General features: G+C 32.2%; 1 protein-coding gene across 1 annotated transcript; it reads left to right on the top strand.

Moving 5' to 3' along the window:
* Positions 1-216: 216 nt before the first annotated feature.
* LOC108910617 (calpain-7-like) lies at positions 217-8931 on the top strand. Its single transcript, XM_018715297.1, has 8 exons — positions 217-970; positions 1285-2039; positions 2270-2500; positions 2581-2822; positions 4693-4898; positions 5498-5706; positions 6744-6976; positions 8556-8931. Exons 1-8 carry the CDS (start codon positions 523-525, stop codon positions 8695-8697), a joined length of 2466 nt encoding a protein of 821 aa, XP_018570813.1. The 5' UTR covers positions 217-522; the 3' UTR covers positions 8698-8931.
* Positions 8932-20564: the final 11633 nt, after the last annotated feature.

Here is a 20564-nt window from a genome sequence, read left to right as displayed (position 1 = left end):
TGTTTGGCCAGCTAAGTTCTAAATGTGTCTTCACTGAATATATCGCAAGAATTAGTTGGATGCACATTTCAAACAGTTCGGAACCAATTCCTGACTCATGTTGGAACAGACCAGTTGTCTACTGTTTAAATATCTAGGAACTTTACAGGGCAGGGACTTTACCATAGATAAGAGAGATAACTAGACTGTCGACTTTACGTTTTAGTGGTATGGTAGACGGTAGTTCCACTCTACGACGTCCTATGCAAACTCCTATGCAAAAAATGTAAATAAAGGTAAAAGAAATCCGCGCATAATTTGTTTATGAACAAGACTGTGTCTGAGAACCAGAATAATTTTTTGTTTGTTATTTGTAAAGTTCAACATATACCTCTTAAAGTGCTTTCATCCGTATATATTGCAGCTGATAACCTCTAATCCACTTTGTCATACCTATAAAAATAATATGAATCACGTTCTGCATATTAATAAGACAATTATCTTTAAGTTTTATAATTGAAATCGCAACAACGCAAGAATACGATGTCTAATCCTGGTCAGTTATTAGATAATGCTGTGGAGGCTGCCAAGAAAGCAGTTCAGTACGATGAACAGGGTGAACCGAAAATATCGGCATATTACTATGAAGCTGCTGCTCGGTTGTTGGAACAGGCAGCTATAACCGTTGGACCAGAAAGAGGTGATTCCTTCAGAGAAAAAGCACACGAGTACAAGAATCGAGCTAGCGAACTTATGAACAAGTCTCCCGTGGAGAGTAAGATTGTGGAAAATGACACTAGTAATACTAAATTGAAACAGTGTTACTTTTTGCTGCAACAGGCCATAGACGAAGATGAGCAGGGAGATAAGGAAGATGCTGTCGAACTGTATACCAAAGCGATCGAGTATATTACACAGTTTCCGGACTTGATGCAAGGCGATTTGAAGACTCTTACTTTGCAAGCTTTGGATAGAGCAGAACAATTGAAAGGTACAGTCTGTTTAGAATTATTTTTCTTTTTATTTACATGGTGTCAAAAAAATAGTCTCGTCATATTAGTATCTTTTTATTGGAAACATACTTAGTTTTTTAAATAAAATAAAATATACTTTTTTGATAAATATTTAATTCTAAATATTTCAGAGATATTTTATGAATCGTAAAAATGTTTTTAAATTGCTTTATATCTCGAAAACTATTGATTTGTGGAACCACGTATATATAAGCTTAAAATGATACAAAGAATCACCTCTTAAAGTATGTTGACGTATGCAATTAACACCTTGTATGTATAATGTTTGTAGGCATTCGAAAAGAGCCAACTCCTACATCATCAACACCAGTTTCAAATCCTTCTACACCCACTTCACCATCTACACCACCTAACATAATACAACAAAAACCAACGACTAACGTGTCACAGAAACCAAAGGAGCTCCATAGAGGTTCCAGCGCCCATTTGAAAGTGTCCGGCCAAGACACTTACACCGAAGAAGAGAAACTGGTCCTCCTGCATACTTCTAAAATCAACAGGAGGGATTATGTGCCTTTTATGAATGTGGACCTATCAGAACGTTTTCAGTACTCCATACCGTTTACCGATAAAGATGGCCCGTTGACATTATCACCAAAACAGAAGCGAGATTTTCACAAGTTTGCTCGTCCCGAAGAGTTATGCTCCGACCCGTGCATCGTATATGGCACCGCTCCCAGTTACCTTAGTATAAAGCAAACGGTTATCTCTGATTGTTCGTTTGTCGCTAGTCTAGCCGTGAGCGCTTCTTACGAAAAACGTTTCGGGAGAAAACTAGTCACAGCGATTATTTATCCCCAGTCGAAGGACAGGAAACCCATTTATAATCCTTTTGGCAAATACATGATCAAGTTACATATCAATGGAGTAGCGAGGAAGGTTATTATAGATGATACTCTCCCGATTGACAGGTACGGGAGGTTGTTGTGCTCGTATTCCGGCAATAAGAACGAGTTTTGGATTTCTTTGTTGGAAAAGGCATATATGAAGGTTATGGGTGGATACGATTTCCCTGGAAGTAACAGTGTAAGTTCTAAGAATTAAATTTTTACTTTGTTGGTAGCTTGTAGCTTTTCAAACTTGCACAATAATCGAAATTAATAAAAATAATTTCCGGTATTTTAGAGAACACATTCTATTATCTCCGCTTAAACCTACGCCTAGTATTTTATTGATTGTTGGTTATATTTTTTAAATGAAGAAGCAAAACTATTTTCTAAAATTTGTGTGTTATAAAGTTTGGTATATTTTTTTAGAATATTGATTTACACGCCTTAACAGGTTGGATACCGGAAAGGATTGCGATAAGAGTAAAGGAATCCGATTTCAACCGAGATTCCCTCTTCAACACTCTAGAGACCCGTCTAGCTAAAGGCGACGTCTTGGTGACCGTAGCGACGGGCGAATTGTCCGAGAATGACGCGGAGAGGAGTGGATTGGTGCCGACGCATGCTTACGCCGTGATGGATGTCCAGACAGTCAAAGGCGTGAGTTAATTTATTTAAATTCACGTGAAACGTGGGTTTTTATTAAATTGTGAGTAGGAGTACTAATAATGGATTTCTAGGTCAGACTGTTGAAATTGAAGAACCCGTGGTCTCATCTCAGGTGGAGAGGGAATTATTCCGAGTTGGATACGAGGCACTGGACCCCTGAATTGCAAAATCTGTTGAATTATGATCCAAACAGTGCGGCCCAGTTCGATAACGGGGTGTTTTGGATAGACTACGACAGCGTTCTCAGTTTCTTCGATGTTTTCTATATGAACTGGAACCCTGAGCTGTTCAAGTACACTTATTGCATACATCAGTGAGTATTAATTGTTAGAAATTTTTTTTCCTTGTAGCATAGTTGAAAATAATTTTATTGCGGTTTTTCTAGTTAAGTCTGTTTCAAAATAAATAAAAAATCATGCTTTGTTGCAAAATCGCATCTTTCTTCATTCATATTTGTTTTTTCGTAATACCGTAGAATTTCACAATGAAGACACACAAATTCACCATACAGAAAAACAGGCTAGTCAAATTGTCCAAAATACTTCGTTTTTTTTTGTCAAAATTTAGTTCAGCGAACGAACTACTTTACTCCAGCTGAATGTTAGGACATTTTCAAAATTGCGTCCAAAGTTCACATAAAAAGTTTTTTTTCATTTAAAAAAAAACTAAACATTTTAGAAAAGAATGTTTTAGACAAAGGTTGTAGAACTTTTTATAACAAAAATTTTGAGCCCAGCCCGACATCAATTATTGATAAACAAATGTATTAGTTATTGCAAAAAACGTCTAAAAATCGCATTTTTTAAAACGTCTATATCTTTAAAACAAAAAATTTTTTTTTTAGGAAACTCAGATTATGTAGTCCTTGGCATGTTGAATAAGTGCATTTTTGTAAAATCGCAAAATATTTTATAGTTTTTGTAAAAATTGAGTTTTTCAAAAAAAGACTTCAATTTTCAATAAATCATATAGTAATGCACTTACGTAATTCATCTTAGGCTAAGAATTTTGTCTAAAAATTGTACTTTCCTGTACAAATTGTGTGCGTTTTGCAAAATACAGTGCAGCCTCTTTAATCCGAACACCACATTGCCAGGAATTATTCGTATTATGGAATTGTTCGGATTATCGAACATATAAAGACTTGTACATATGTATATTATGTAAGTACATACACATTTTATTATAACAAATCACATAAAGCTTAAATAAGGTAAAACATAAACATGTGGTTACATATACATATGTATTATTTTACGCTTTTTACGTTTTTTATTTTTCTTACTTCCAAAAAAACTCCAACAATTGTTACACTAAACACGACACGCAACAGGTTCTTCACTATCGCCAAACAGACTGACATTGGGCGGACAGGTGCCGACTACACGTGTACGCGCAAAGCGATCTAGTCTTTTCTTGCCTGTTAAGATTAGCGTGTGATCGGGCATTATTGCCATTTGAGAGCTGACATTTTTTCAAAAAATCGCTACAACTTCATTTATTAATGCTTGTTCCGCTCTACATGTTGATGCGCGTGGTAGGGGGAGAAAGATTTTGACACGACTTTTGTATTTGTCGATTCTACGTAATGAACTCAGCTGAGACACCTCAAGCAGAAGGTCGCGAAATTGCTTTCCAAATTATAAACATCTTGTAAGCCAATAAATTGAAAAAAATGTTTTAAATCTATCAGATTAGCAAGTATTTTTATTTTTTATTATGCACATTATTTTCATTTTTATAATTAGCAGCATCGGCCTAACCATATACCAATATTAGGTAATATTGGTACATCATATAAAAAAAATATAAATTTTTCATAAACACTGGAATTTTTCTGTTTAGGGCTTTGTGACATTGACATAAAAAAAATATAACGACTTTTTACAAAATTATTTTATTTTGCCCTAAACTTAAAGTTACACCTCTGAAATAAACGTCGACATTTACAGCAGTTCAGCAGCATTGTTATTTTTTTTTGCTAGTAAAATTTCAGTTGACGAAAACAATTATCGCAACGTTAATTGTAAATTATCAACATTCCAAAATAATACCGTTGTTGACCCCGGAAAAATAGCCTATAACTAGCGTGATCACTTTTCCTTGCCACAGGCAATTTTTTAACAGTCTATACTTAAAAAATACATCTCGTAATAGCGTCTACAGGGTAAATTTTGTTTTAGATCTTGGCATGCAGGTAGAGGACCTGCGAAGGATCTTTACACGGTGGCTTCTAATCCCCAATATTCGCTCGATGTCGGTAGTAACACATCGGGTGCAGTTTGGTTGCTTCTGACGAGGCACATTACCGATATCGATGATTTCAGGGAGAATAAAGAGTACATTACTCTGTATGTGTACAAAAATGGAAAGAAGGTGTATTATCCATGTAAGACTGCTAATTAGATGAATATTTGCAATATCGTACAGGGTGTTGCGAAAATACTACTTATAAAAGTAAACTTGTATGGAATTGTTATGTTCTCTTGCTTTGAGAAAACCATTTAGTTCGACAAAAAATGTTGTCACCACATTTTCCGTTCATGTTAATCTAGTACTGTTTTGTCTTCTTTAACACTAAACTTTTTCGAAAAATTTCGAAAGAAACATTTTCTATTTTTACCTTATTTGAAAATCTTCAAATTTCAAAAAATTTCCTGAAATTCTCATCTGACGAAATTATATTAAAAATTTATTCAAATATTTTTGGCTTCACAATTTTAATAATTTATTTCGTATGCGTAGCTTGCTGCCTATAGTTTGAAACCAATCGTTTCACTGGAAAAAAAACTTTTGGCTTGTTTTTATTTAAAAAAAAAGAAATAATTCTGCTGTACCGTTATTTCTATAAGTACAACCATCCCCAAAATGTTTGCCATTATTTCAGGAACACCCTGTATGGAACGCATAAAATGTCACAGCTTTATTAGTTTAAACTTGAATTCGAGCTTGGATTTCAATTTATTTGTTTTATTTCGTTTGGATCAGACGATCCGCCCCCCTTCATCGACGGAGTGAAAATCAACAGCCCGCACTACTTGTGCAAAATCATCTTGGGCCCTGGCAGCAGTAGGAGGTACACCGTCGTCGTTTCACAATACGAGAAATCTACGACTATCTACTACACCCTGAGGGCTTACGCCACCTGCCCCTTTACTTTGACCAAAATCGTGGACCCTTACACCAAGGAAAAACAGGTTAGTTTCACTGTAACTTTGGTATTGTTTTTTTACTGGAATTGATATTGAATTCGAATTAAGTATTAAGTTTATTTTTTTTATAGTAAAATTTAATGTGGTAGAGAAGCGTTTTGTACATTGTAAGTGTATAATCTTATAAAGTTATTTATTTCAGTGTTTAATGACGGTACAGTGTATTTGAGTGTCTTTGTGGTTAAAGTTCTGAGTGATATCGTGAAAAACCGTGGTGGAATTCGTGACCTAAAAAAAAAAGCATTCTAAGGTTCTTTTCACAAACTCCCTTTAGCTAATAAGCATATTTTCGTTGAGATATTTCCGTGCTTTACCTCCTTCGTTTATTGACAAAAATTGGCCTTTTTAGAAGTACAGGCAAAAGTCTAGACAAAAGTCACCGAAAATGTTAAAATGAATGTTACGTTGGGGCGCTTTTTGTTTTAGGTTAGGACCATCTTTTTTTGTCATCGAGGGTCTGTTTCTGTCAGAGTCAGTTTTATAGTGGAAAAATTTGATTTAAAAATTCAAAATTATTGTTTAACGTCTTTGATGAAGTTGGAGATTCAATTGTGTTGTGGGTACACATGCTGCAAGTGACCCATTTTTAAGTACAACGTCAATAGCGCCATTCAGACGCCACCCAGGACGCATCAGGGTTCCAAAAAAAAAAGTTGACGGCAGAGTGGCGCCAAGGACCAGGTACTTCGGCGAGCGACTCCACACCAAGACGGACTCTCTAGCGAAAACTCGCCCCGACAACATGTCTTTTTTGCAAACTTAGTTTTCAATAAAAATACTTTATTTTTATCGTTGAGAGAGCATTTTATTTTTGCTGTACAGCGAAAGCAACCCTCAACGTCAATAGAAGAGATTTGTGGGAGGACAAACCTATTTTCACTCAAACGTTTCTAGGTCTCTAAAGGACCGCAGTTTTTTTAAATTTAACTATACCGTGTTTATTGAAGTTTTTTCAGCGAATATCTATTTAGTTTTTTAGTGATTGTTTATTTCTCTGGTTTATATGCTTTTTTTTGTTTTAGATAACGGGGGAGTGGAAAGGTACCACGGCCGGTGGCTGTCCCAACCACCCGTCCACGTACCCCAACAATCCTAAATTCAAGGTGGATATCGAGTCGTCCTCGAATAACAACCAGTTGCTCATAGAACTGAAGGGTCCAAAGCAATACCAGCTGGGTGTGGAGGCTACCATACTGCAAGTTAATGACGAGACTGTCACCGCTCCTTTTAGATCCAAGTCCTCGGGAACCTACAGGTGATAAAGTAGTACATTTACATTAATAATAGAGGGAAATTTACACGTTCGCTGTGTATGTTGTTTTTAAATATTGTAATTTGGTGATATGGAACATACATCGGTAAAAATGTTGTAAATGGTGCAACAACGAAAGTATTTTTTTGTGAACAATAGTTATAACTTTAAAAATTAACTTTAGGTCATAGGTGCTTTGGTACTTTTTTCACATTTAGTTGTGACAGTCAAATTAAACTTAGACTTAGATTAGATTTTTTAACAAAACTGTTTTTTATAAATTGTAAAAAAATTATCATATGGGTCGTTCCATGTCAAATCGACCAATGGTTGGAATCGATTCCTTTCAATTAAAAAAATTTTTGTTGAAAGTTATTCAAAATTCAAAATTTCACTATTTTTCCAATTTTTCAAGTTTATTTTTTAAATATCTCGAAAACTATTATAGTTACAGAAATGTGCTTGTGTTTGTTTTAGAGAGGAGGAGGAGAGGCTATGAAAAAAAATATATATTCCGAAAAATAATTTCGAAAAACGAAAAATTTGTAGAATTTTGAATTTTTAAAAATCGTCAAAATCGACTATCGACATTAAATTTTTGGCTCAATTTTTTTATAAAATACCTTCAAATGATCTTAAAAGGTCCTGAAATTTTCAGTTGCGTTTTTTTTTTCAAAAATATGAATTCTTGAATTTTGGCAAAGAAAAGTTTTTTTTAACGCAACTCAAAAAAAGATGAATATTTGAAAAAAATTGCTTTTTTTAAATAACTTCAAAAATTGAGTTATCAGGACGTTTTTTTTCAAAATTTTTGTTTTTAAATGTACTTTTTGAGAAAAAAAATACATCAAAATTATTTGGACCTATATTCACTTTTTTTTTTGATTTTTGAAAAGAAATGAAAATTTCACAATTATTATTTTTGAATTGAAATTTTTTATAAATTCTCAAATTTTTTCGGTTTTTTTTTTCAATTTTTTTTATTGATTGAAAAAAAAATTTATTTTAGTTTAGCTTATTTCACATACTATTTTGAAAATTTTTGAAAATGTATATATGTAGAATCCCAAAATTGAAAAAAATTGTTATATGCAGCGATTGATGACAATTTCAAAAAGTCAAAAGCAGATGGTCTCAAAATGATTTATTTGAGTTCAAATGCGTTGGATGTATTTTTTGAAGCCCACTGTTCATCCAAAAATTGACCAAATAACAACTTTTTTTCATTTTATTTGTTTTTGGATGTAGTTTTTCAAAAAAATTACAAAAAAATTATTCAAAACGATCTTCTATTTTTTCTTTAAAAAAAAAAATTGAAATTTTTTTCATGTTTACCACTTTCCATTATTTCTTTCATATATATTTTTTTCAATTTTGGGATTCTATATACATTTTCATAAATTTTCAAAATGGTATTATGTGAAATAAGCTAAATTTTTTTTTCAATCAGTAAAAAAAAAATTGAAAATGATTAATTAATAAATTAATTAATAATTGACGTCTCAGGATTTTTTAAAGGAAACTCTTGCTGTTTCAATGTACCTTACTGTGGTTAATCTGTAAAATCCCATTTTGGTTTTAGGTCAGGCTACGTCGTTCTGGAACTGGAGAACATTCCTTCGGGAACGCTGAGGTTGATTCCGTCCACTTTTCTACCGAATCAAGAGGGGCCCTTTATTTTGGTTGTGAAATCTTCGGCGCCTATCGAAATTTCCAGCATATAAGACATTATTCTATATATTTTTTAGTTACCGCTTAGCTGTGATGGTCTAACATGTAGACAGAGTGGATATATTTTGTTGATTATATAGTATATTTTATCGTTAAGTTATATTCCGGCATTTTATATATCTAATATAGCTACAAGCTTTACTTCTAAAAGTGAGCACCCATTTTACAGAACTTTGTAGATCTTGCCTTGTAACATTTGTTATTATTAATAATAAATGTATTCTTTAGATTGTTTGTACTTTTTTTTAATTCAGTTTGATAGTTTTTTGTGTAATTTACGAAGCCGCTTGTTCAAAAGCAGCAAATTACACATTTCTTTACACCAAAAAGTAATTTGAGTTTCAAATTAAGTCGATTTTAATTTTATAGAAAATCTGCGGTAGAATGGAGGAAACTCTGTTATTTGTGCATTATAGAGCCATTTTAATCTAATAATTATATATTAGTCGGTGCTACCATCTCTTTGGTAAAAGCTTAATCCAAAGAGGGAACTCAAATAATAGTTCACTAGTTTATCATAATGCAACTTTTGACCAGTAGATGCCGCATTATGTGAAACGTCAAATTATAACTTTGAACAGTAGATGGCGCAGTACGTTAAATGTAAAATACATTATAGTTGTCTAGTTAAAAAATAATCGCTCATACCTTGTTGCGGCATCCAAGCAGTAGATGGCGATACATCTAACTTTGGTTATTTGGCAAAGATTGCATTCCAATTAATTCAACGAGTGAAATAATGTTTTCAATTAAATATTTCGAAGTTTGACAAAAGTAAAACGAAATATTTCGAAAACCCGAGCAACCATAAACAAACTGATGTCAGTTTTGAAACTTGCCTTCATAGTCACCAGAGCTGTTCTTGTCAATGTTATTTTTTTTTCAGATTTTTTGAGGCCCAAAGTTTTCCGAAAAATTAAATTCAATAATTCAAGTCGGCTCTTTACGTAATATGGGCGGAATGGTTAGTTCTTAAATTTTTTCTGATTTTTCTGAAAACATCTTTTGTTTTCTGCTAGATGTGGTGTACACGAATCTAGAAAAATCGTTAAATCTATAAAACTGGAAAAGCTGATTTATAAGAATAGTTCATGATTCCGAAATACTACTATAGGTCGCTTTATAAATTTTCTTTTTTAATTTGATTGAAATTAATCTTCCCATAGACAAATTAGTAGAATGCGCCATCTGTAAGCTAAGACTCTAATTAACTTCTAGTTATAAATTGAGTTATTACAGTTATCTTAACGGCGTGGTGGAGAGCGCCATCTATTTATTAAAATTATATTTAATTCATAGAGCCTGCCCTCTACCCAGAAATTGTCGAACTTTGGTGATCAAAATGTATTAGCTACCTACCTCGTTTAAGAATGCCCTGCAGTTTATTATGACTTTTAAGCAGTAGATGGCACGGCATTTAAAATTAATTCCGTACTTGTGGCTTTATATTATGTAAAAAAAAAACTGAAGAGCGATTATCTTCAAAAATGTATGCTATATTTTACTAATGAATTGTGTTAGCCGTCACTATCTTTTATAAGACAAAGAAATGAAAACCAACAGAAACATTGGACTAGATTAAACGTAGGTTATAACTTATAAGTTAAATATCTAAATTAGATAATATTATTTTTGGATAATAAATAATGAATAGCAATTCTTCTTTTTAAAATAAACAGCCACATTTTATGTATATTAACAAATATATTATTATGCTACTTTGTGTATTGTAAATACCATTAATTAAAATGCGGATATAACAAATGACACTTACAATATAAACTTAAATATATGTATAGTCTCTCCGATCTCAATTGAAGAACCAAGAGGTTGGCAGTATGTACCAGGTTCGGTCGCTGACGCAGCAACTAGGCATTGAAATATTTGAAAAACTTGTTCCCATATTTATTTAACCATAGGTCTAAGGTAAGGTCTATTTAACCATACAGGTCTAGGCGAACTAAACGTGGAGGTGGTAGAAATAAGGTATACGCCCAGTTGAAGAATGCGCGCGCGGGTAAACGGCGCATAACACAGCGGCACTGGGCGACTGGGCAATAAATCTCAGTTGTTGACAAGTGGTTGACAAATTGCCTAGCAGTGCAGTGCAGCAATACGGAATTTGGTGTGATTCAGGTAATTTTAATTTATTATAGGCACCTTCTATTAATCATTTATATTACAATTGCGAAAGGGATAAATAAGAGGGATATTGTGTTTACTAATATTATTACAACATGGCATTAGGAGACCTTTTGAAACGGAACAAAATGAAATTTACCATCAGTACAATAAAATTGTTTAAAGACATAAATAATTCAAATATGAAAAGAACATATAGGTAATAGGAATTTTCTAAATATAATATACAAATTTTTTACCTTTAACAGAAAACTTTTTTAGGGACGCCTATAAACTTCATTAAATTTTATTGCTAGACTTTTTTATACATGTTCAACTGACTTCGGAAAGACTATACTTATGATCACTTTTTGGGTCTAACAAACTAACGAGTTTATTATTTACAAATTTGTCTAATATTTTTAATTCTTCTGGAGTAGAAGCCTCTGAAAGTGAAGAGTCTTTTGCAGGAGAAAGGAATGAATGGAATATTCCAACTGTTTCCTTAAGTCATTACTGAATTTTTGCTGACATTGCATTCAACGTACGTAAAACTGTGTCGAAAATGTATTCAATGTTATTAGGTTCATTGTTATGTACTGTTCTGTATTGTTATTTCAAAATCTAATCCTAAAAAAAGGTCACACAATCAGCAACTTATAGATATAAAATTTCAAAACTTAATTCTAAAAAAAAAGACCTAAACACTGTTTAGTTTCCCAGATTTTACTGGGGTCCTTCGACCTCATGAGGCCCTAAGTTTTTATTTATCAGTTCGGAACTTTTTTTTTTATATTTACTAATAGATATTGGAGCGGCCGATAATATTCGGCCAGAGTGCATAATTTGGAAATACATCCGTGGTTCGCATGCGTATGTTAAGATTATATTGAGTCGAGTAAAGTTTGTCTTATTCAAAACAACAAACTGACATTTTACTGAATAATAAAGATCAAACGCGTTTTCAGGGCTGTTGGACATGGAAAAAACAAAATAATTCACATCAAAGAGTTCAAAATACCTTTTTAAACTATATAGGCAACATAAATTGCCTCAAACTAAACAACAAGTACAGTCCGTAAAACATTTCTTCGTATGGACTGTAAAAACACATTTTACTATAAGCTGATGCGTAGGTAGTTATTAATTAAAAATCAAATCAAAATGTATGTAAACATCAAATATCCATGAGAATAAGAAGAATTTGGGACACATTATGCAGCAACAACACAAAGATTTATTAAAAACAATGCTGGCGTGAAATTGTAGGACAGGCGGGTTAAAAAACTTCAGCGACGACTCACTGGTAACAAAACTTAATTAGAGCCGTTTTGTGCTCAAAGAGAGACCCCTTTTCGGAGGCATCGTCGGTGATAAACATAAATTTGCTTAAACTTATCAGATACATTATTAAAGCTTGGCGTAAACATGCAAAAGAAGGTGACCCAGTTATGAATTCTCGCAAGCAATTAGAGTCTCGAGGTGTTCAAATGTAATTTTTAATTCTTTCCGCCTTTAGCGCGCAAATCAAAATCATCGAGATGAACATTTAGAGTTTGAATACCTTTGAATGTCATTATGTAGTCTAGCAACATGTTAGAATACGTAATAACGTTCCATATCACAATGGCGGCGGTTTCCTTTGATTTTTAGTTCTTGAAATCAGAATAATTTTTGTTTTTAAGGATAATTACATTTTGTCTTTAGATATGACAAGCATCAAATGCTAGTAAATAAGAAATTTTACACTTGTTGAGATAGAATTCCAAGAAGACCCCTGCGCCATTTTCTTGGAATTAACCGCATTTGACACCAGAGGTAGAAGATATTGGCGGCGTGGCGTTCATCGTTCATCCTATTGGAACGATATGAATTCAAGTTAAAAACAACGTACCAAAAAAAATGATTTATTTAAATTCTGTCAACAAATATCGTACGTAGGTAAAATATTTTTTGTGCTTCTTCTTATTTGCTATTAACGCAGTTAAGCGTTTTGACTCTATACTATATTTTAAAAAATGTTTTTTTGTTGGTTTCATTCTATAAAAATGTTTTTTAATATATTCTATTAGAATTAAGTGAATTTATAAAGGTAAGGGTTCATGAAATGATGATGATACTGGGTAAACTCGGCCAGATTAGATAAAGTTGAAAGATTCGGAAAAAAAAACATGCTGATTTGGTGATACGTACGACTTTAAGTTATCTGATATTTGTTTATACAGACACATCTCAAAGACCTTTGCAATGTTAGACAATATGGCAATAGGGCAATAATTTCTTACATCCGCAGGGTTACCGCTTTTTAAAATTGGACACACTCTTGTAAGTTTCCATCTATCAGGAAATTCGCAATTTAATAAAGCAATATTGACTAAAGTAAGAAGCGGAGTGCATAGAACACGTCATTTTGTTTTTTAGTTTACAGATTGCTAGAAGGACATTAGATTCCGTAAGCTGTTGTATGTTAATGCAGGATTGATAATAATTTAATGACATATTTGGATTTTGAACATTTTCGATGGAAAAAACGCTGGCAAAGAATTTAGAAAAAGTGTCAACAATTTGGACGGGATCATCAAATTCTTGATTATCGAGAAAAACATTTTTTGGTATAAGCGTGTGGCCTTTCTTATTCTGTACAAAGGACCAAAACCTTTTAGGGTCACTTTTAATATTCGCTTGGCAGTCAACAAAATAATTATTGTAAGCCAAATGTAATTGATTTTTTATTAAGCGTCTCAAATGTCTAAACTCATTTAAATGAAAGATTAATAAATAACACGAAAACAAACAATAATTCAGTTCCCTATAACTTTCCCAAAATAATATAAATAAAAGTATTTTTTAGTCAAATTTCAACATAAAAGCAAACTGAAAAGGCAAACTTGAGAAAAAATACATTATTTTGCAATTTCATTTAAAGAAAGATCAATAATTGCCGCTTAAAGTTTGCATCTTAACTTAACACATATTTTTATTAGTAAACACAGTTGCTACAACGTTGTGTATCCTCAATTTGAAAAGTTTATTTTTCTGAATTTCTCTTCACCAGAATATATTAAACAAAGGGGTTATCCTTAAATTTTTTAAATAGAAATTGTATTTTGTACAAGAAGCGTCTAAATGAAAAATGAAGTAAAAAGTTGCATTATTATTGCTAAAAATATGTGGTTAACAGTTTTTTTAGCATCCTGTTTAATAAATAACCTGTTATTATCTAACTACCTTAGTTCCAAATAGGCCGATGTCGTTCTTAATAAAAAATAACGATTTATTCTTTGCAGCTATAAAATGGTCTCACCGTTTTTAGGTCTATAATTATTTGGGGAATTTATAGAAACCTTTGTAGAAATACAGCGACGTTAACGAGACGTCAAATAAAATTACATGAAAGAGAAGTAATTAGCTTACCCAATTATCCTGTTTAGATGGGGGATTTAAAATATCTGAACGTTTTGCCAGAAACTATATTCTCATAGCGAACAAAATTTCCAGTAAATGTGTTAGGTGTTTTGGTTCTGACTATGCCAAGTTTTGCCAATTTGCCAATTCTTTTATATTTTTTATATTCTAACAAGGTATGAGAGAAAAACAAACCACTTCACATGTATCAAAAAATATCAAAGGAGCAGCAAATACCAAATACTTAAGTTGTTCCAAAACCCAAATAAGGCACTTGTCTTGTTTTTTTTCTGAGATAAGAACTGAGTGAGAGGAGTTGAGGATAATGCAACTAGGTCACCATTTCATTATGTATGTATGTTTATATAAAAGAACTGGATACTTTTTATTTTACTTTTGATAGGGAATATTTTGCATACATAATAAAAATACATAACTGTTTGGGCATTCACCTTTAAAAGGCTTATCTATACCTTTTTTTAATGCCATTTTGTTACTATCAAGATGTACGAATGACGAAAAATTTGTATCCCGAGATGTGGTTTAATAAATCTGGTGAAATTTGAAAATAAAAAATTTCACCTGTTTCAACCATTTTCAACCAGAACTTTTGTGTTTTTCACTTTTTTTTAAATATAGTCCACAAGTAAAAGTATGAAAACCATAACAACGAATCCATGAAAAATCAGTACACATGATTAAAAGTTTTTACACAAATTTGTGTATATTAAAAACAAATAGATGGGTTGAGCATGTGTAAAATCCTTGGCTTGCTACAAAGTAGAACAAAAAAAAAATGCTCCGTACAGGATTTTTGGTGACGATTAAAAAATTTTTTGTTTAAAAATGTAAAAGTGTCTTGATTGCAATACTTTTTCTTTTTTAAGGTATCATTTGTACAAACGCGCCTTTCCCCCAAAGTCCATCTCTGGATCCGCCTTGTACTGACCTTAACCCAGTCCTGATCGGGTTAACCGGACACCGGATTCGGATTGAGTGACCTCAAAAACGTATGGATACCATGGTCTTGTCTTTCGGATCTCCTACATTTTTTTTGTAGGATTATGTTATTTAATACTAGCAGTCCACAAAATACCTATATCTTTTTTGAAGCCTCGCAAATTTTTTAAGAAGCCTTTTGGTATTGAGATCTATCTGATTAACTGTTTTGTTTTGGCGATAGGAAAAAATTATTCATTTTTAGCAAATATTAATTGTTTTATGCCTTGTTTCCATTTGAAAATAAAAGTAGGGGTAGCTGGGGGTTAGGGGGTTGAAGAAAAAATAATTATTAATTATATAACCGAAAGATAGGAAAAAATCAAAATCAGCGTGTGTCGGCGTTTTAAAAAAAAATTAACTCATTCAAAAGATATGACTTTTATTCCGTACTTTTGGCCATCCCTGTATGTTTGTAAATAAATATCATCGTACAATAAAAAAAGTCTATTTTTAACAGACATCCATCGAACTGCAGAAAGCATATAACTGATGGGTGCATATTTCTTACATTCCAGTATGATTCTCATACCTCTGTTTTGTAATTTTTGTAATTGAGCTATTTGATTTAAATTAAACAAGTACAGTAATGATGCACAGTATTCAAAATGTGGTCGAATAATATTATTGTAAACAGTAATTCTAGAATGCATTGTTAAATTACCTGCAATTCTTGAAAGGAAGAACAATTTTTTATATATTTTATTATGAATATATTTGACACGACTTAATGAAAGCACACTATCAGTACGAAGCCCAGGTATTTAACTTCGGTAACAATGGCTTGTTTTTCACTATCGATGTTTAAATCTATGTTAGTAACATTTATTTTACTAACTTTATACATAGTTGTAAATAAAATAGACTCAGTTTTATCAATATTAGGTAACATTTTTTAATGTTGCATCCATTACATCAACTGGCACTCGTCAGATATTATAAATTCCGTTATGTCAACGAATTACGTAATAAAAAAAGCTGGCTCATGATAACTATATATCTGCACACAACAATCCAACTCAGGCTATCTGGAAAATTGTAAATGGTAGTAAAACAAAAGTCAAAGAACCGACAAATAAAATTTTATCTGACGTATTTAACACATATTTTGTAAATGTAGCCGCAAATATTATTTCCAGCTAGTAATTCGGTATATACGGATTATATGAATAACTTCTCTACGGTTTCCACATAAATTATAAAGCAGGCAATTAATAACTTAAAAAATAAAAAATCAAAGGATGTTTATGACATATGTACTGAAATAATCAAATCAATACAACCTGCAATTTTAAAACCTCTATCAGCCTTAATTAATATCAGTATCTCCCAAAATGTATTTCCTAATTGCTTAAAAATTTCTAAGGTAATCCCAATATATAAAAAAAGGAACTATAATGATCCATCTAACTACAGACCCATTTCTGTCATCCCCTATTTTGCAAAGATCTTTGAAAGTGTCTTAAAGAATCAGATAGTCAATTATTTTGAGAGAGAAAATCTTTTTAATAATAATCAATTTGGTTTCAGAAACAGTCTTTCAACAACTCTAGCCATTGAAAAACTGAGTAGTGTTATAAATTCTAGCTTTGAGCAAAGACTATTCATGTATTCAGAATTTTTAGACCTTACCAATGCTTTCGAGTGTGTCCTATGAAACACTTACAAATAAATTGCATTACTATGGCTTTACAATTCAGAGTACTGATTTAATAACATCATATCTTACCAATAGGCAACAATATGTAACCCAAAACAATGACAGGTCTACTTATCTCACTCTTAATGCAGGAGTACCACAGGGATCTGTGCTTGGGCCTGTATTATTCCTGATTTACGTGAATGATTTGTCACGTTCTATTGACTATTCAGTTTGCAGATGACACTAATATCACGGGTCAAGGTTTTGAACTGAACGAGCTCTTTGATCGAACTAAAAAAGCTGAGTTAATGATAGCATTATATATATAGGATAAGCTATGATTAATGATAATTGGTTTCTTTCAAATCATCTAAGTCTAAACAGAGCTAAGACAGAAACCATGATATTTAGTCTGCGGGATATTGATCTCTTGGAAAATCCGAAATCTGTCAAATTTCTGGGAGTATATCTAGACCCTAAGCTATTATGGAATCACCATACAACGCATGTTTGCAACAAAATATCAAAAAATCTGTATTTGCTACGTAATTTTTTGACTTATCAAGTATCAGTACCAACCTTTTTATCTTATGCCATACTAATCTGGGGTCATGCTATTTCAGCTTGCGGTGTATTCAGCTTGCAAAGAAAAGCTATAAGAATAATATCAGGACTTGAATTCAGAGATGACTGTAAACAGCAATTTATTTTGTTGAAAATTCTAACGCTCCCTTGTGTATATATATATTACAATGTTTGCTGTATGTAAAAAGTCATATTGTAATGTATCCAGTTCGTAGTGAAATTCACTGTCACGGTACTAGATATAAAGACATGCTTAATAATGCGTACCTGAGGCTTAGTTGAACAAGAAACGGAACAGCATACTGGGGTGTTAAATTGTATAACGTTTTACCACATGAAATAAAAACTTTAAATTTTATTAGTTTTAAGCGTAACGTGAAACAATTTTTATTAAGACATGCTTTCTATAGCGTAGATGAATTTTTAAATACAAATATGCAGTAGATACATTCCATTTGTTTCCGGTATATTCTTGTTTTAGTTAGTTGTTGCTTTATTTATCTTATTATATTACATCTATGTATTGCAATTGTCAGTCTTTACTGTATTTTTTCCGTTTGACTATTTACGTTGATGTTTGTATTGTATCTAATTTGTATGTGTATTTTACATTTTGATTTTGAATCTTTAGACGTTAGATTTTACTCTTACTCTTACTATAGGACTCTGTCCTCACTATTATGTACATTCGCTTTTCCCATTTCTTTCTTTTTTGACTTGTGTAAATACTAATGTATTGAAATGAACACACTGTGTTTCAAGACATGACATAGAGTAATGGTAGAGAGAAAAATTTAAAATGTATGACACCAATTCATAAAGTTATAACGTAAACTATAATGAAGACAAATTACTTTTAAAGTAAAATAAAATCCCATTTTATAGTTATATCATATCAAAATTAAAATATTATCATTCAAAATTTAACTAATACATTTTAATAGAGAAGCATATCAAAAAGATAAAGTTTAAGATCGAAGTGGAAGCATGAAGCCACAAGAAAAATGCCACAAGAAAGGCCAATTTAACAATTTTACAATTAAATGAACATTAAATAAATTAGTACAAAAGAAAATTCAAATATTATAGTATCAGAAGAACACATAGGCTAGAAGTTTATTATAAAAATTGTCATTCAGAATTCCATATAGAAATTTCTTGTAAACTAGTTTTAGGACGTAAAAAATTTACTACGCAGTTACAAAATACAAATTACGCCGTAATTTATTAAAAATAAAATCACATCGCAATATGTTGGAGAGAAAGTGCGCAGTAAGAAAACAATATCTCATGGATACAAGTGACCAATAAAAAAAGGACAAATCAGAAAATTTACCTTTTAACGGAAATCAACACAGCATCGTTTCGAAGTAAACAAGTTGGAAAAGAAACTAGTTGGTCCCAGACACAGGTTAGGGGTGCATGTTATCCTGTAGCTCCCCAAATAACATCGTAGAAAACCAGGACGCAACCAACTTACAAAAACGATCCACAAGAGACGAGAACAGCTGTTTCACACACGATTAAAAAGCGAAGTTAGAGTGAATATTGGACATTCCAACGCAGAGATAATGGAAAATGTAAGTCCAGTTGCCTAAGCATACTCTCCAAAACATAAATTAGAGTGTTTACAAATTTGAATTAAAAACATTTTGTGAAATCAAAAACTGTATTTCAAACCATAGAGAATAGCAGTGAATAGAAATTAAAATCATATTTTAGAACATTTCATAGTATAAGGATTAGTTAAGTTTTTGTGTTCTTAATTTAAGTTAATTTGTTTCGTAATACATTAAAAACAATACAAATTGGTTAACCAAATATTTTCGAAATTGAGTGAGGTAGAGTTAAGAAAATTTTATCAGTTATTTATTCATGTAAAAGTCCATAACATATCTAGCTTCTGTGTTTCTTAAAAATATTGTTCGGAATTTTAAAATGAATAATTAATAAATGTCATATTGTTAAAATCGTTAAAAATTTGCCTTAATTCATTGCTTCCCACTCAAATCTATAGTGATAGTAAATTTGAATAATATTGAACCGCTTCTCTGAGATAAGAACTCATGCTAGTATTCTTAATAAGTGTTTTTTGAGGGACAGTGTACCATTGATTACTAAACATTCCTATCTACACTGTAATAAAGTGCACACTGTAAATATTATTTATGCAAGATAAAGCTGCCGGAGGAGAGATAAGCAAAACCAAGGTAAGAAAAGTATAATTCGATGAAATCTGTCATTGTTATTGCTTAACTTTATCCTGAGAACCTGCATCCAATAAAAATTAATAAACAACACTCACAGATTACATTCTACACAACAAAAGGCGCCCAAACGAATATTTAATCATTAAACATTACAAAAATTATATACTATACTACATAACAAAAACAAATACACTAACAAAAACATACTAATACACTAATACACAAATTAAAGTAAAAAATAAATAAAAATAATAGTATACATAGCACCAATAAACTAAACTAAACTAAACTAAACACATAATTAAAAAAATAAACAATATGCCTCATTGAAAATAAAAATTGACGTGTTTCAGGAATTTTGCGACAAACCTTTATTTATTAAGTTACAGAATTTGCTCCAGTTAAACTTCCCACTCTGTGTACTCAAAATAAATTTCGTTTTTATTATAAAAAGTAGAAAGTTGTGTGAGTATAAACCAGCTCTGGTTGTAACTTACACCTTTATTATTAGTATTGCCAGAGCCGCGGAAGGATCCGTGGTAAATGGAACACCCTGTATGGGCGATCCCAGAAATTGGAAATATTAGAAAAGCCGGACACCCCAGCGGCGACGACATGCTCGAAACCACCATGTGGTCGCCAGTCCATCAGGCCTCGCCGATGCCAGAAAATACAAAACAGCGTGAGGCGGTGGCGGTGGCGGCGCGTCGCGTACGCGCCGCCCCTTTAAAAGCCACGCTACCCAACTTTCACGTACAGTGCATTATCGCATTACAGCCTAAACAACAACAGGACGACAACCGGAAACGCGCGTCAACGCACCACTCGAAAGACGGTCGGATGATGCCTCTTCTTCTTGCCCATTAACTACCGCCGAGCCATCCTGCAGGACTGCGAG

The sequence above is a fragment of the Anoplophora glabripennis genome, unplaced genomic scaffold, assembly GCF_000390285.2.
Source record: "Anoplophora glabripennis isolate ALB-LARVAE unplaced genomic scaffold, Agla_2.0 scaffold461, whole genome shotgun sequence".
Taxonomy (NCBI): Eukaryota; Metazoa; Arthropoda; class Insecta; order Coleoptera; family Cerambycidae; genus Anoplophora; species Anoplophora glabripennis.
This window is presented reverse-complemented; position numbering and strand designations above follow the sequence as displayed.

Coding starts and splice junctions, on each gene's coding strand:
- LOC108910617 (XM_018715297.1), top strand. CDS start 523: ATGTCTAATCCTGGTCAGTTATTAGATAATGCTGTGGAGGCTGCCAAG. Junction 5,707..6,743: donor CTTACACCAAGGAAAAACAG/GTTAGTTTCACT, acceptor TTTTTGTTTTAG/ATAACGGGGGAGTGGAAAGG. Junction 6,977..8,555: donor AAGTCCTCGGGAACCTACAG/GTGATAAAGTAG, acceptor TTTTGGTTTTAG/GTCAGGCTACGTCGTTCTGG.